Raw genomic sequence first — 12,800 nt, 5'->3', positions numbered from 1 at the left:
CTAGAGTGGGTTGCCATGCCCTCCTCCAGGTGATCTTTCCAACCCAGGGATCAAACCCAGGTCTCCCGCATTGCAGGCCAATTCTTTACCATCTGAGCTACTGGGGAAGCCAAAACACACACCTAGAAATAGTGGGCTTTTTCAGATTCATATGAAGAAAATCATAAAACTTTACTGAAGGACATTTTTAAAGTACCTGAATAGGGGAGGGTGGGTGGGGAAGGGATAGCCTGGGAGCTTGGGATTAGCAGATGCAAACTGTTATATATAGAACAGATAAACAACAAGATCCTACTGTGTAGCACAGGGCACTATATTCAGTATCCTGTAATAAAACCATAGTGGAAAAGAATATGAAAAATATATATGCATAAAATCACTTTGCTGCACACCAGAAACTAATATTGTAAATCAACTATATGTTAATAAAATAAATTTTTAAAAGCTAAAGTACCTGAATAACAATTGGTTCATAAATAAATGAACACATAGCTAGACAGACACATATAAACATATACATATTGTATATATGCATATTCCCAACCAAAATTACAAACTGATTCAAAATGCTATCTGGGGACTTCCCTGGTGGTCCAGTAGCTGAGAGTCTGCCTGCCAATGTTGGAGACAGGGCTTCGATTTCTGCTCTGGGAAGATCCCACCTGCCGAAGGGCAAACTAAGCCCGTGTGCCACCACTTCTGAAGCCTGTGGGCCCTACAGCCCAAGCTCTGCAACAAAAGAAGCCACTACAGTGAGAAGCCCACGTATTGCAATGCAGAGTAGCAATCCCCCATCCCGTTCCCCGCTTACCACAGCTAGAGAATGCCTGCATGCAGCAACGAAGATCCAGCACAGCCAAACATAAATAATTTAACTATATTAAATAAAAACTGTATGTGGGGGACTTCCCTGGCAGTCCAGTGGTTAAGACTCCATGCTTCCAATGCAGGGGGAGGGAAATACAGGTTCCATCCCTGGCCAGGAAACTAAGATCTCACACGCTACGTGGTACAGTCAAAAAACAAAACGGTATCTGGGAAATCAAATACACACAAAAGAGAAAATCATATTGAAAAAAGACAATATCCTCGGGTGCATCAAACAGATTATCAAACTACAATAACTGAAACAGAGGCAAAGGAACAAAAATAAGTTCAGTGGGACACATAATGCAAGGTATGACTTTATTAAGGGGATATCATGGAGGGACAGATACCATTAAGGGGATACCATGGAGCTGAGCCTATTGACAGATAAAGAAAAATGGTCTATAGTTTGTGCAGAGATTGGTCTTAGAGGATCTCAAAGTCTTCTGAATAGTAACGGGATGGGCATTCACCAAAGGGGAAAACGGAGAGGGGTGGGGCCCAAGAAGAACCCTCAGAGTGCATGTTCCAGTAGCTGATCTCTGCTAATGGGGGGCGGGGGGCGGCGGGGCGGGGCGGGATGGTGGAGGCAGCAACTCTCCAAGGTCTGGGCAGGGAGCCGAGGGCTTCTCACAGATCCAGGGGTTTTCTGTAACACATCTGCCATCATTCCAGCCATCGTTGTGCAGTTCCACACAGTCCTCATCTCCGTGGTTGTTGGGCTCCCCTTTTTTCCAGAAGCTGTGAACCGCATCAGCGCTATGAGACCACTACTCCACTCAGTGCCCACCCCCAATTTTGGAGGGGCTGGTCCCTGGACTTTGACAGCAAATTGCCAAGTACCAGCCAGAGGCTGGTGAGGAATTCGGAGGCAGGGTTTTTGAAATGTGGGTTCAAACACCACACCCACCAGAATCAGTTCTGGGAAAGTTAAATGTGGGCTGCCCTGGTGGCTCAGACGGTAAGGACTCTGCCTGCGATGTAGGAGACCCAGGTTTGATCCCTGGGGTTGGAAAGATTCCCTGGAGAAGAAAATGGGTACCCATTCCAGTCTTCTTGCCTGGAGAATTCCACGGACAGAGGAGCCTGGTGGGCTAGAGTCCGTGGGGTCACAAAACGACTGACAACACTAACACAAAATTAAATGCAGATTCCTGGGCTTGTACCTAGACTTACAGAATCAGAGTCCCACCCAGCTCCTACCCCCTACCCCCGGAGGAAGGCAGGACTCTGCATCTTCACCAAGCTTCTCAGGTGATGCTTTCCAGTCCAGAGTTTGAGCACCCTTGTTTTGGAGTTCCCGCCCACCTCTCCTGGGCCGTTGTCACTGGGAGGTTACCTGAGTTGGACAGGACTGTCATCCACCCACCGCCAGGACCCCTCATTGTGGTGGTCGCTGAGGCCGATCCAGGTGGGTTTATTATTTCTGGCATACCAAAAGTTCAGGAATTTCTGGGGGTGGGTGGGAAGAGGAGTATCAGGAGGAAGATGCCTGAACGCCACACATCCCATGTCTGCCCACATCTCCATGGTCCCCCGCCTCCCACAGAAGTTCTTCTCACAGTCTAGCCTAGAGGCCCTACTCAAGTTGTATGTGTTCACACGTGCATGGAGGCTGTGGATGTGTGTTAACGTAATACACATGTGGATATGTCTTAACTTATGTCTCAGTTAACATGCATTGTATATGGCCTCAAGGGCACTCTGAATTCCCTTCCTATCCATACATGGGCTCCTCTCATCCATGTTCTTCTCTCACGTGACCTTCCTGAGTCCATTGTGATTCCTCCTCCCAGAAGCCTTCCCTGATTGTATCTCACCTCTCACGCCCCCGCCCCACCCCCAGCTGCCCATCTCTCAGAGGGGCGGAAGAGGGAGGCAGAAGGTTCTTTGTTGACCTGGCAATATGGCCCAGCCTCTCGGGGGACCTTGCCCAGCCCACCTCCTCCTCAGTACTCTCGATGATAACTAGGTGGGCCCCAATAAGCAGACAGGCAGAGACGGCAGATCTCCAGTCACTCTGGGTCCAGGAGAAGAAGTAGCAGCTTCCGTCGAAGAACTCCCAATTCTGAGGACAAGGATGGCACAGGCCAGCTGGGGAGGAGGGGTGGAGTCGGGACAGAGAGGTTGCTTGGCTCCGAGTCTCCAGATCTTCGGAACCCAGGGCTGGGCCCTTCTATTCAGCTGTCAGAGCAGTTTCTCAAGAAACCCATGAGGAACACCCCAGCTCTGCTCTGCCCTCCTCAGCCTGGCAGCTGCAGCAGGTGTGGCCCAGCCCCCCACCCACCATCCTGTGACTTCCTCTTGACCTTGGTGTGGGTCCCTTACCTAGGGTGGCATTCATCCGGGTCAGGTGCTGTAGGATCTCCTCCAGGTTTGATTGCATCTGCTTCTGTGCAACTTCAGCTGCAGGGAAAGGACGTCAATTATTACACACCTACTGTGTGTGTGGTGCAGAGAGCCCCATGAGAACATCATGCGTGGATGTCAGGTGACCCGGAAAGCCCATCATACAGACGAGAACACTGAGGCTTAGAGAGGGACTTGCCCGACAACGCCAGCTCACCAGGACCTCCTGCAGGGGTCCGGTCCCCTCCCCCACTCCTGCCCTCTCTCCTCCACCCCTGGGCAGCGGCGACTTGTCCACAGCCATAGAGCCCAGAGCCCCCTCCCTACTCAGACTCCGGAACTTGGTGTCCAGCCACTTATCCAGGCTGTTGTTCTCACGGTCTCCCGAATCTCTCTGCAGACACCGGATCCTGGAAACTACAACGGAGCAGAGAATTCCCCCTTTAAGCACTGACCCTGAGCCAAATCTACTTTCAAGGTCTCCCCACGGGGAGGATGAGCTACCTTTCACATGAGGAAACAGACTTAGGGATAGTGACTGGCCCATGGTCACACAGAAGGTGACACAGAGCCCAAACGACCCAGCCCTAGTAGGTCTAGGGACTGTGAAAAAGGGCAAAGACCATCCCAGAGAGAAAACCCAAAGGGACCGAGGACCCCAAGCCCTCGATTGTCACTCACCTTGAACCAGAGTGGTCAGCTGGAGCGTGAAGAAACCCAGGGAGATGAAAAGGAGCAACAGGAGAAGCAGAGGGGCCCAGGTCACACACTCTGCAGGACCAGCAGATGGGTGGGGCTCGGGGCGGGGGGCAGAGTCTGCCCCCACTCCACCCCCTAACCGCCCCCTTTCCCCCCGGCTGCCTGCTCCTGAACCAATCACCCCAGTACCTGGCAAGCTCCTCAAACTGTGCAGTAGTCTAGGGTGCCTCTCAGCCAGTCTCTGGCCCCCAAATGTCTCCTCCTCTGGAGAGAAGAGAGCACACACACGTGAACTTGGAAGTCTGCGGAGCCCTGCTCTCAGAGTTGCAAGCTGGATGCCAGACCCCAGCACCATCAGGACCCTGGGGCCCTGTCACCCCTAACATCACCCCAGACTGGGGGCCCAGCCTCACCAGAGTCATCTGGCTCCTTGGGTTCATACATCTCTGCCATCCTTCTCCCCTTTCTGTTCCTCTTTCCAGCTCTTCTCTGGACGATGGTTTTTATAACCTCACGTATTTCCCTCTGTAGCCCCTCCTCAGACCTGTTCTTTCTCAACTCACAAAGAATGAGGAACACGATAGGGATACACTTCCTTCCAGAAAAATCTGGGGAGACATGAAGCGGCTGACACAACTAAAGGAAAGTTCACTTAGGGTGGGGCAGAGGCTGGGCCATCAGCTTTGCAGCCAGAAGGCACTAGTCCAACCCCTATCCAACTCTGGTACCTTCAGCCTCATGGTTCCAGAGCCTCAGTTTCCTCACCTGTGAAATGGCACAATTAGCCTGCCTAAAGGAAATTGACCCTGAATATTCCTTGGAAGGACTGATGCTGAAACTGAAGCTCCAATACTCTGGACACCTGATGCAAAGAACTGACTTACTGGGAAAGACCCTGACGCTGAGAAAGACTAAAGGCAGGAAAACGGGGTGACAGAGGAGGAGATGGTTGGAGGGCATCATTGACTCAGTGGGCATGAGTTTGAGCAAAGTCTGGGAGATAGTGAAGGACAGGGAAGCCTTGAGCACTACAGTTCATGGAGTCACAAAGAGTTGGACAGAACTTAGTGACTGGATGATAGCAATCCTGCTTCACACTATAATTATGAGGTTGAATACAGTGCACTAGTAATGGATATAAACTGCCTATTCTAATGATGAATACTCAGTAAGAACAGCACTTAAGCATGTGCCAACCATTCTCCTTGGTGTGTGTTCTCCCTCACTGCTACAAGTAATAAATCTAGATTTGTTAACCACAGTGTGTTCCTGATGGTCTAACAGTTCTCACCATAGCCCTGTGAGAAAGGTAGTTACTGTCCTTCTTTACAGATGAGGAAATTGAGAAACAGAGAGGGCAAGGAACTGCCTGAGGTCACACAGCTCAAAAGCAGTGGGGCTGGGAGTTGACCCCTGAATCTGCTTAACCACTACACAAAGCAGTTACTTTTTCCCCCTTTGTAACTACTAAATATAATATAGACAGTCGCTTGGAAACTTTGTGTATCGAACTTCCAATTTACTTCTATATGGACCCTATCTGATTCAACTGAGTATGTATAACTGTCTTTTTCCCCTTCATCTAAAGTGAGTCTTTTGTAGACAGCATATAATGGGATCATCTGTTTGATTCTTTCTGTCAATCTTTACCTTTTAGTTGGAGAATTTAACCCTTTTATACTTAACATAATTACTGATAAGGTAGACTTTCCATCTGCCATTTTGCTATTTGTTTTTCATATATCTTATTTCCTTTTTATTCCTCAGTTCCTTTATTACTACCTTTTTCATGTTAAATAATTTCTTCTTTTCAAAAAAAAAAAAAAGAATTGATTTACAGTGTTAACGTATGTAAACTGGGAAGCCAAAGAATTTATGTGATTTGCTTCATTACAATATTTGCTTTATTGTGCTAGAACCAAAATTCACAATACCTCCAAGGTATGCCTTGTAATATAGTATGGCAACTATGGATATCATATTCTACCTCCTCCTGAAGGTTTGTTGTCATTGCTATGTTCCATAGTAGTTGTTTCTTGTTTATTTAATATTTTTCTGAACTAATTCTGCAAAGTCTCTATTCTCTGTCATGTACAATCACTTAAATCTCTACTTAGCTTTGTGTTTAGCTAGTGATTGAACAGCCTTCCTTGAAAATCTGAAACTAAAAGTCTTCATGCAGGATCTCTCTGTGTTTTGACACATAGTCAACACTCAGTCAGGAAGCTTGCAGTCCAGCCTTAGCCGCCACTTCCCGCTTTCTTAGAGCCTCGAAGTCAGCCAGAATTAAGAGCTTAGGAACTTGTCAGATCTTTCCTGGGTATGCTCACAGTCCTCCACATGCATGTGGCCTTCCAGATTCCCAGGAAAATGTTGGAACTTTTCAAAGCCTCTTATGTGCATGCTCAGTCGCTCAGTCATGTCCGACTCTTTGCAACCCCATGGACTGTAACCCACCAGGCTCCTCTGTCCATGGGATTTCCCAGACAAGGATACTAGAGTGAGTTGCCTTTCCTCCTCCAGGGGGTTGTCCTGACCCTGGGATTGAACCCTTGTCTCCTGCATCTCCTGAACTGGCAGGTGAATTCTTTACCACTGAGCCACCTGGGAAGCCCTTTCAAAGCCCCTAGGGACATCTCATTCCTTAACTTTTCCTTTTAAGACTTTTTGGTTATGTTATTATTTGCCCCAGCTGTTAGCCACTTCCTCAGGGAGCTGTGATGTTAAAATATTTGACAGACATCCCCTGGGGAGAGGTTTTTAGCATTGGGCAAGTTCGAGTGAGGTCAATGAAAGACAATCTTTGCAAGGGTGGTCTTCCAGGGAACCACTAGATAGACCAGGTAATACTATTCCTTGGGAACGAGGCTTTATAAGAGCTCTGACTCCATTTTTCTTCCTGTACCAGAAATGTGACCTGTTGTTTTTTAAGGCTATCTTGTTTTTAAATTTTATTTCATCAAAGTATAGTCAGTTTGCAATGTTATGTTCATTTCTGCTGTACGGTGAAGTGGTTCAGTTATTCACATATATACATTCTTTTTCATATTCGCTACCATTATGGTTTATCACAGGATATTGAATAAGGCTCCCTGAGCTCTACAGTAGGCACGCACTATTTACTCATCCTATATGTAATAGTTTGCATCTGCTAATCCCAAACTCCCAATCCTCCCCACCTCCTTGGCAACCACAAATCTATCCTCTACGTCTGTGAGTCTGTAAAGCTATTTCTGGGTTGGAGAGTGGGGAATGGGACTAGGGCGAGTTAAAATTCCACCAAGCTCACTGTTCTTTATTGAGATTCAGCCGTATTGCTTGTCTAAATACTCCCTGAATTACTGTAAGCTTTTGGTTGATTGCCAGCATTCTAAAAGTGTTGATTCTGACAAATTCTGCAGTTTTTCCATTGCTTTTATGGAAGGGCAAAATTTTTACTCTGCCATTTTTGCTGACATTTCTTTTTTTTTCATTCTGTTTTTTGATGCTTAAAGTGTCTTTGATTTGGCTAGTGGGAGCCTTTCACTCTGGCTCTGTGTCCATTTGACATGCGCTTATCAGTTTTTTGCTGATCAGACTTTCCTTGCCCAAACCCTGGAATCACCCATTTTCCAAGAGACCTGGTTGCTTTTAAGTGGAGAATGACATTTAGAAACCAAGACCTGAGTGTTAAGTGCATCATCATTATTAGGGTGTCCCAGGACCTCTGAGTAGACAGACAAGAAAACAGATACATACACATATATTTCTCTATCAGTTAGTTCAGTCACTCAGTCATGTCAAACTCTTTTCGATCCCATGGACTGCAGCATGCCAGGCCTCCCTGTCCATCACCAACTCCCAGAGACTGCTCAAACTCATGTCCATTGAGTCAGTGATGTCATCCAACCATCTCATCCTCTGTCGGCCCCTTCTTCTTCTGCCTTCAATCTTTCCCAGCATCAGGGTCTTTTCCAATGAGTCAGCTCTTCGCATCAGGTGGCCAAAGTACTGGAGTCTCAGCTTCAGCATCAGTCCTTCCAATGAACACCCAGGACTGATCTCCCTTAGGATGGACTGGTTGGATCTCCTTGCAGTCCAAGGGACTCTTAAGAGTCTTCTCCAACACCACAGTTCAAAAGCATCAATTCTTCTGCGCTCAGCTTTCTTTATAGTCCACCTCTCACATCCATGCATGACTGCTGGAAAAACCATAGCCTTGACTAGACGGAGCTTTGTTGGCATATTTCTCTATATCTATCACAGAGTTGGAAACGACTGAGCGACTAAGAGCACACACATATATGTTGAAAACCATGAGTTCACACCAACACTAAATACAGTAGAGTTCATTTCTAATTTACCCTCCGTTCTTTTTTTTTTTTTTTTTTGGGTCACACAGTTTGCGGCATCTCAGTTTCCCAAGCAGAGACTGAACTGGGGCCAGGACAGTGAAAGCCTGGAATCCTAACCGCTAAGCCACAAGGGAATTCCCACTCCATTCATCTTTGTAACACTCCTCTCTGATGGTGGGAAACCTGATTCCCATTATCCTGGATGTATTTATTTACTTATTTCATCAATCCCACCATATGTATAGCCAACCTCATTTTCCCATCACCAACCCTTATACTGTGTAGATTCACTGGGCACTGACCACCCCCACCCCACCGGCCAGGCAGGCGGGCCCTCATGTTGTCCTTCTTACCTCACTTGGGCTCTGACATCCCACACCACTCGTCTCTCCACTAGGACGCTCTCCTCCCCACGTCTGGATCCCAACACTCTAGCGGCCACCATTTTGAATGCTTCCTTCTGTCATCTAAGAACTGACTGATTTACCTTGTCCCCAAAACACTTCTCCATCCATGTAAGCCTGTCCATACCCAGAGCTTGTGCCTGCTTGTCCCCTGGTATAGAAGCTGCAACCGCTCTTGGCTCACCTACTAGGAGTTCTTTTATCATTAATTAAAAAAAAAAAAAAAAAAGGCCATACCATATGGCATGTGGGATCCCAGTTCCCCGGCCAGGGGTCGAACCTGTACTCCCTGCAATGAAAGCACAGAGTCTTAACCACTGGGCCACCAGGAAGTCCCTGAAGGGCTCATTTTTACTTCTGAAACCCAGCTCCTCGAGGCTTCCTTGCATTTACCACTCTGACTAGTTCTATTGAAAAGTATGGGGTCTTCTAGTTATCACCGTAGAAAGGAGGCTCTTTGGGAAATTTCTGCATTCTCACCAGCGGAAATCCTGTCATCACCCTTTCAACACTTATTTTGTGCTAAATGCTTTTCAGACACCATCTCAGCAAATCTCCACAACACAGCTACTACTGTCCCCATTTTACCTATGAGCAAACAGATTCAAGGGCTTCCCAGGTGGTGCAGTGGTAAAGAATCCGCCTATCAATGCAGGAGGTCAAAGAGACGTGGGTTCGATCCCTGGGTTGGGAAGATCCCCTGGAAGAGGAAATGGCAACCCACTCCAGTATTCCTGCCTGGAGAATCCCATGCACAGAGGAGCCTGGCAGGCTACAGTCATAGGGTTGTAAAGAGTTGGACATGAGTGAGCAACTGAGTACACACGCACAAACAGAGGTTCAAAGGTCGCATCAATTGTCCATGATCCATCAGCTTATAAATGAACACATCATTTTCTTTTCTTATATGGGTTTTTTTTTTTTTTTAGTTTTGGTCATGCCCTGTTGCCTATGGGATCTTCGTTCCCCCACCAGGAATGGAACCCTCATCCCCTGCATTGGAAGCACAGAGTCTTAACCACTGGACCACCAGTGAAATCCCAAGCACATCATTTTCGTTCATCACTGTGTCCCCTCAATTCAAACGAGCTCAAAAAATACCCATTGAAGTGCAAAGTGTGAATTGATAGTTTTGCATCTCTTAACTGAGAAGTCTAAGAGAAAGAGCACCAAGGAATTGATGCTTTTGAAATGTGATGTTGGAGAAGACTCTTGAAAGTCTCTAGGACAGCAAGGAGACCAAACCAGTCAATCCTAAAGGAAATCTGTCCTGAATATTCACTGGAAGTTAAAGCTGAAACTGAAACTGAAGTTAAAGTTAACTGAAGTTAAAGCTCCAATATTTTGGCCACCTGATTCAAAGAGCTGACTCATTAGAAAAGACCCTGATACTGGGAAAGATTGCATCAAGAGGAGAAGGGGGTGACAGAGGATGAGATGGTTGGATGGCATCACCAACTCAATGGACATGAGTTTAAGTGAACTCTGGGAGATAGTGAAGGACAGGGAAGCCTGGTGTGCTGTAGTCCATGAGGTCACAAAGAGTTGTACACAACTGAGTGACTGAACAACCACAGTAAGAAAAAGAGAGAAGAGGACAAGATTCAGGTTCAAAATCTGAACCTAGCTATCTCACCCAGAAGGTAACCTTCTAGACCAAAAATTGGCAAATGTTTTCTGAAAAGGACCAGATATCAAATATTCTGGGTGTCATTTCTGCCACAGTTACTCCACCGTACCCCTGTAAAAACCGGGACAATATGTATCAGTGGTTGGGTGGGGCTGAGTTTCACTAAACTATTTATAAAAACAGCTGGAGCCAACTGTTCAGAGGAAGGAGACCGAATCTGTTTTATTCACTGCTACATCCCAGTGTTAAGAACACTGACTGGCAAGTAATGGGCAATTCAAAGATGATAATAAATGAATTATCACTCGTATATTCTTTTTTCTCTTCATCTATTTCTCTTTTTAAGTTTTTTTTTGGGGGGGTGCATGCCATATGGCTTGAAGGATCTTAGCTCCCCAAACAGGAATTGAATGCACGCCCTTAGCAGCGAAAGCAGAGTCCTAACTACTGGTTGTTGTTCAGTTGCTAGGTTGTGTCCGACTCTTTGCCACCCCATGGGCTGCACCACGCCAGGCTTCCTGTCCTTCACTATCTCCCAGAGTTTGCTCAAACTCATGTCCATTGAGTCGGTGATGCCATCCTCTGTCGCCCACCCCTCCTCCTGCCCTCAATCTTTCCCAGCATCAGGGTCTTTTCCAATGAGTCAGCTCCTCACATCATGTGGCCAAAGTACTAGAGCTTCAGCTCCAGCATCGGTCCTTCCAATGAATATTACCTAACCACTGGACCACCAGGGAAATCCCATCACTCGTATATTCTTAATGGAAAAGTAGTGATACAACCAGAGTGAACTGTGCTGGTGGGATGGTTGGACAGAGCATGGGAGATTCAAGTGTGCAACATGTTCAAGGTGTTTTGGAGGAGTTTTTGCTCTTTAAAGAAAGGAGGAGGAATGGGACTCCCATGGGGGTCCAGTAGCTGAGATTGTACATTCCAATGCAGGGGACACGAGTCCAATCCCTAGCTGGGGAACCAAGATCCCACATGCTATGGACAAAAAAAAAAGTTTCTTTAAAGGAGAGAAATAAATGAATTTTATTGGGCAACTGTTTGGTACCAAGAGACCTAACTTTTCTCATGACAGACCTGTGAGGTGGGTCTGAATCATAGACTGAATGCTTATGTCCAACATCCCCACCTTGGTATTCCAACTTTGAAACCTAATCCCCAGTGAGATGATATTCAGAAGTGGGGTATTTGGGAAGTAATTAGATCAAGAATGGGATCAACACTCTTATAAAAGAGACCCCAGGGACTTCCTTGATGGTCCAGTGGTTAAGATTCCAAACTCCCAATGTAGAGGACTACCTGGTTCAATCCCCAGTCAGGGAACTAGATCCCACATGTTGCAACCAAGGGTTCACATGTTGCAACTAAGACCCGGCACAGCCAAATAAATTTAAAAAATTTTTTTTAAAAAGAGAGACACCAGAGAGCTCTCTCCTGCTTCTGCCACCTGAGGACATAGCCAGAAGGAGCTGGTCTTCCTTGGACCCGGAGGCATATCCTCAGGTTGTGCTAGTGGTAAAGAACTCGCCTGCAATGCAGGAGGTGAAAGAGACATGGGTTCAATCCCTGGGTCAGGAAGATCCCCTGGAGGAGGAAATGGCAACCCCCTCCAGTATTCCTGCCTGGAGAATCCCATGGACAGAGGAGGCTGATGGGCTACAGTCCATGGGGTCACAAAGAGTCAGACACAACTGAGCACACACACACAAAAAAGCAAAATTCTCAGCAGACACCAAATCTCTCCACATATTGATCTAATTATTTTATTTTTTGGCTGCACTGGGTCTTTGTGGCAGCATGTGAGCTCTTTGTTGTATTGGGCAGGTTTCTCTAACTTAGTTTCTAAGCTCAGGCTTAGTTGCTCCCTGCATGTGGGATCTTAGTTCCCTGACCAGGGATTGAACCCCCTGTCCCCTACATTGAAAGGTGAACTCTTAACCACTAGACTCCCAGGGCAGTCCCCTCACATGTTGAGCTCAGACTTCCAGCCTTCAGAACTCTGAGAAATAAATGTTGGTTGCTTAAGCCCCCAGAAGTCTATGGTATTCTGTTACAGCAGTCTGAATGGACTAAGATGATCTGTGTCCCCATTTCTCATATGGGGAAAACTGAGGCTCAAGAGTTGAGGAGACACACCACTCATGGCCTCAGAGTTAGAGACACAGTTGGGAAGGTGGTGGCTTTCCCATCTCCAAAGACACATCGGCAGAGTTGGAACACCAGCCTCTCAGAAAGGTGAGACAAGACACTCTACTGGATGGGCTATTCCTACTACGTTCACTACAAACCTCTCTGCCTTGTAGGGCTTCCTTGGTGGCTCAGCTGGTAAAGAATCTGCCTGCAATGTGGGAGACCCAGGTTTAATCCACGGGTTGGGAAGATCCCCTGGAGAAGGAAATGGCAACCCACTCCAGTATTCTTGCCTGGAAAATCCCATGGACAGAGGAGCTTGGAGGGCTGCAGTCCATGGGGTCACAAAGAGTCTGACACAACGGAGCAACTAACACA

General features: G+C 46.9%; 1 protein-coding gene across 1 annotated transcript; it reads right to left on the bottom strand.

The window, feature by feature from the left end:
• Nucleotides 1-1,168: 1,168 nt before the first annotated feature.
• CD209 (CD209 molecule) lies at nt 1,169-4,470 on the bottom strand. The gene is made up of 8 exons (XM_043464377.1): nt 4,329-4,470; nt 4,105-4,179; nt 3,898-3,987; nt 3,544-3,633; nt 3,196-3,273; nt 2,810-2,961; nt 2,207-2,319; nt 1,169-1,608 (listed from the first exon to the last, which is right to left on the bottom strand). Exons 1-8 carry the CDS (start codon nt 4,366-4,368, stop codon nt 1,413-1,415), a joined length of 834 nt encoding a protein of 277 aa, XP_043320312.1. The 5' UTR covers nt 4,369-4,470; the 3' UTR covers nt 1,169-1,412.
• Nucleotides 4,471-12,800: the final 8,330 nt, after the last annotated feature.

The sequence above is a fragment of the Cervus canadensis genome, chromosome 4, assembly GCF_019320065.1.
Source record: "Cervus canadensis isolate Bull #8, Minnesota chromosome 4, ASM1932006v1, whole genome shotgun sequence".
NCBI lineage: Eukaryota > Metazoa > Chordata > Mammalia > Artiodactyla > Cervidae > Cervus > Cervus canadensis.
The sequence above is the reverse complement of the archived record's forward strand: the minus strand, read 5'-3'. Positions and strand labels throughout refer to the sequence as shown.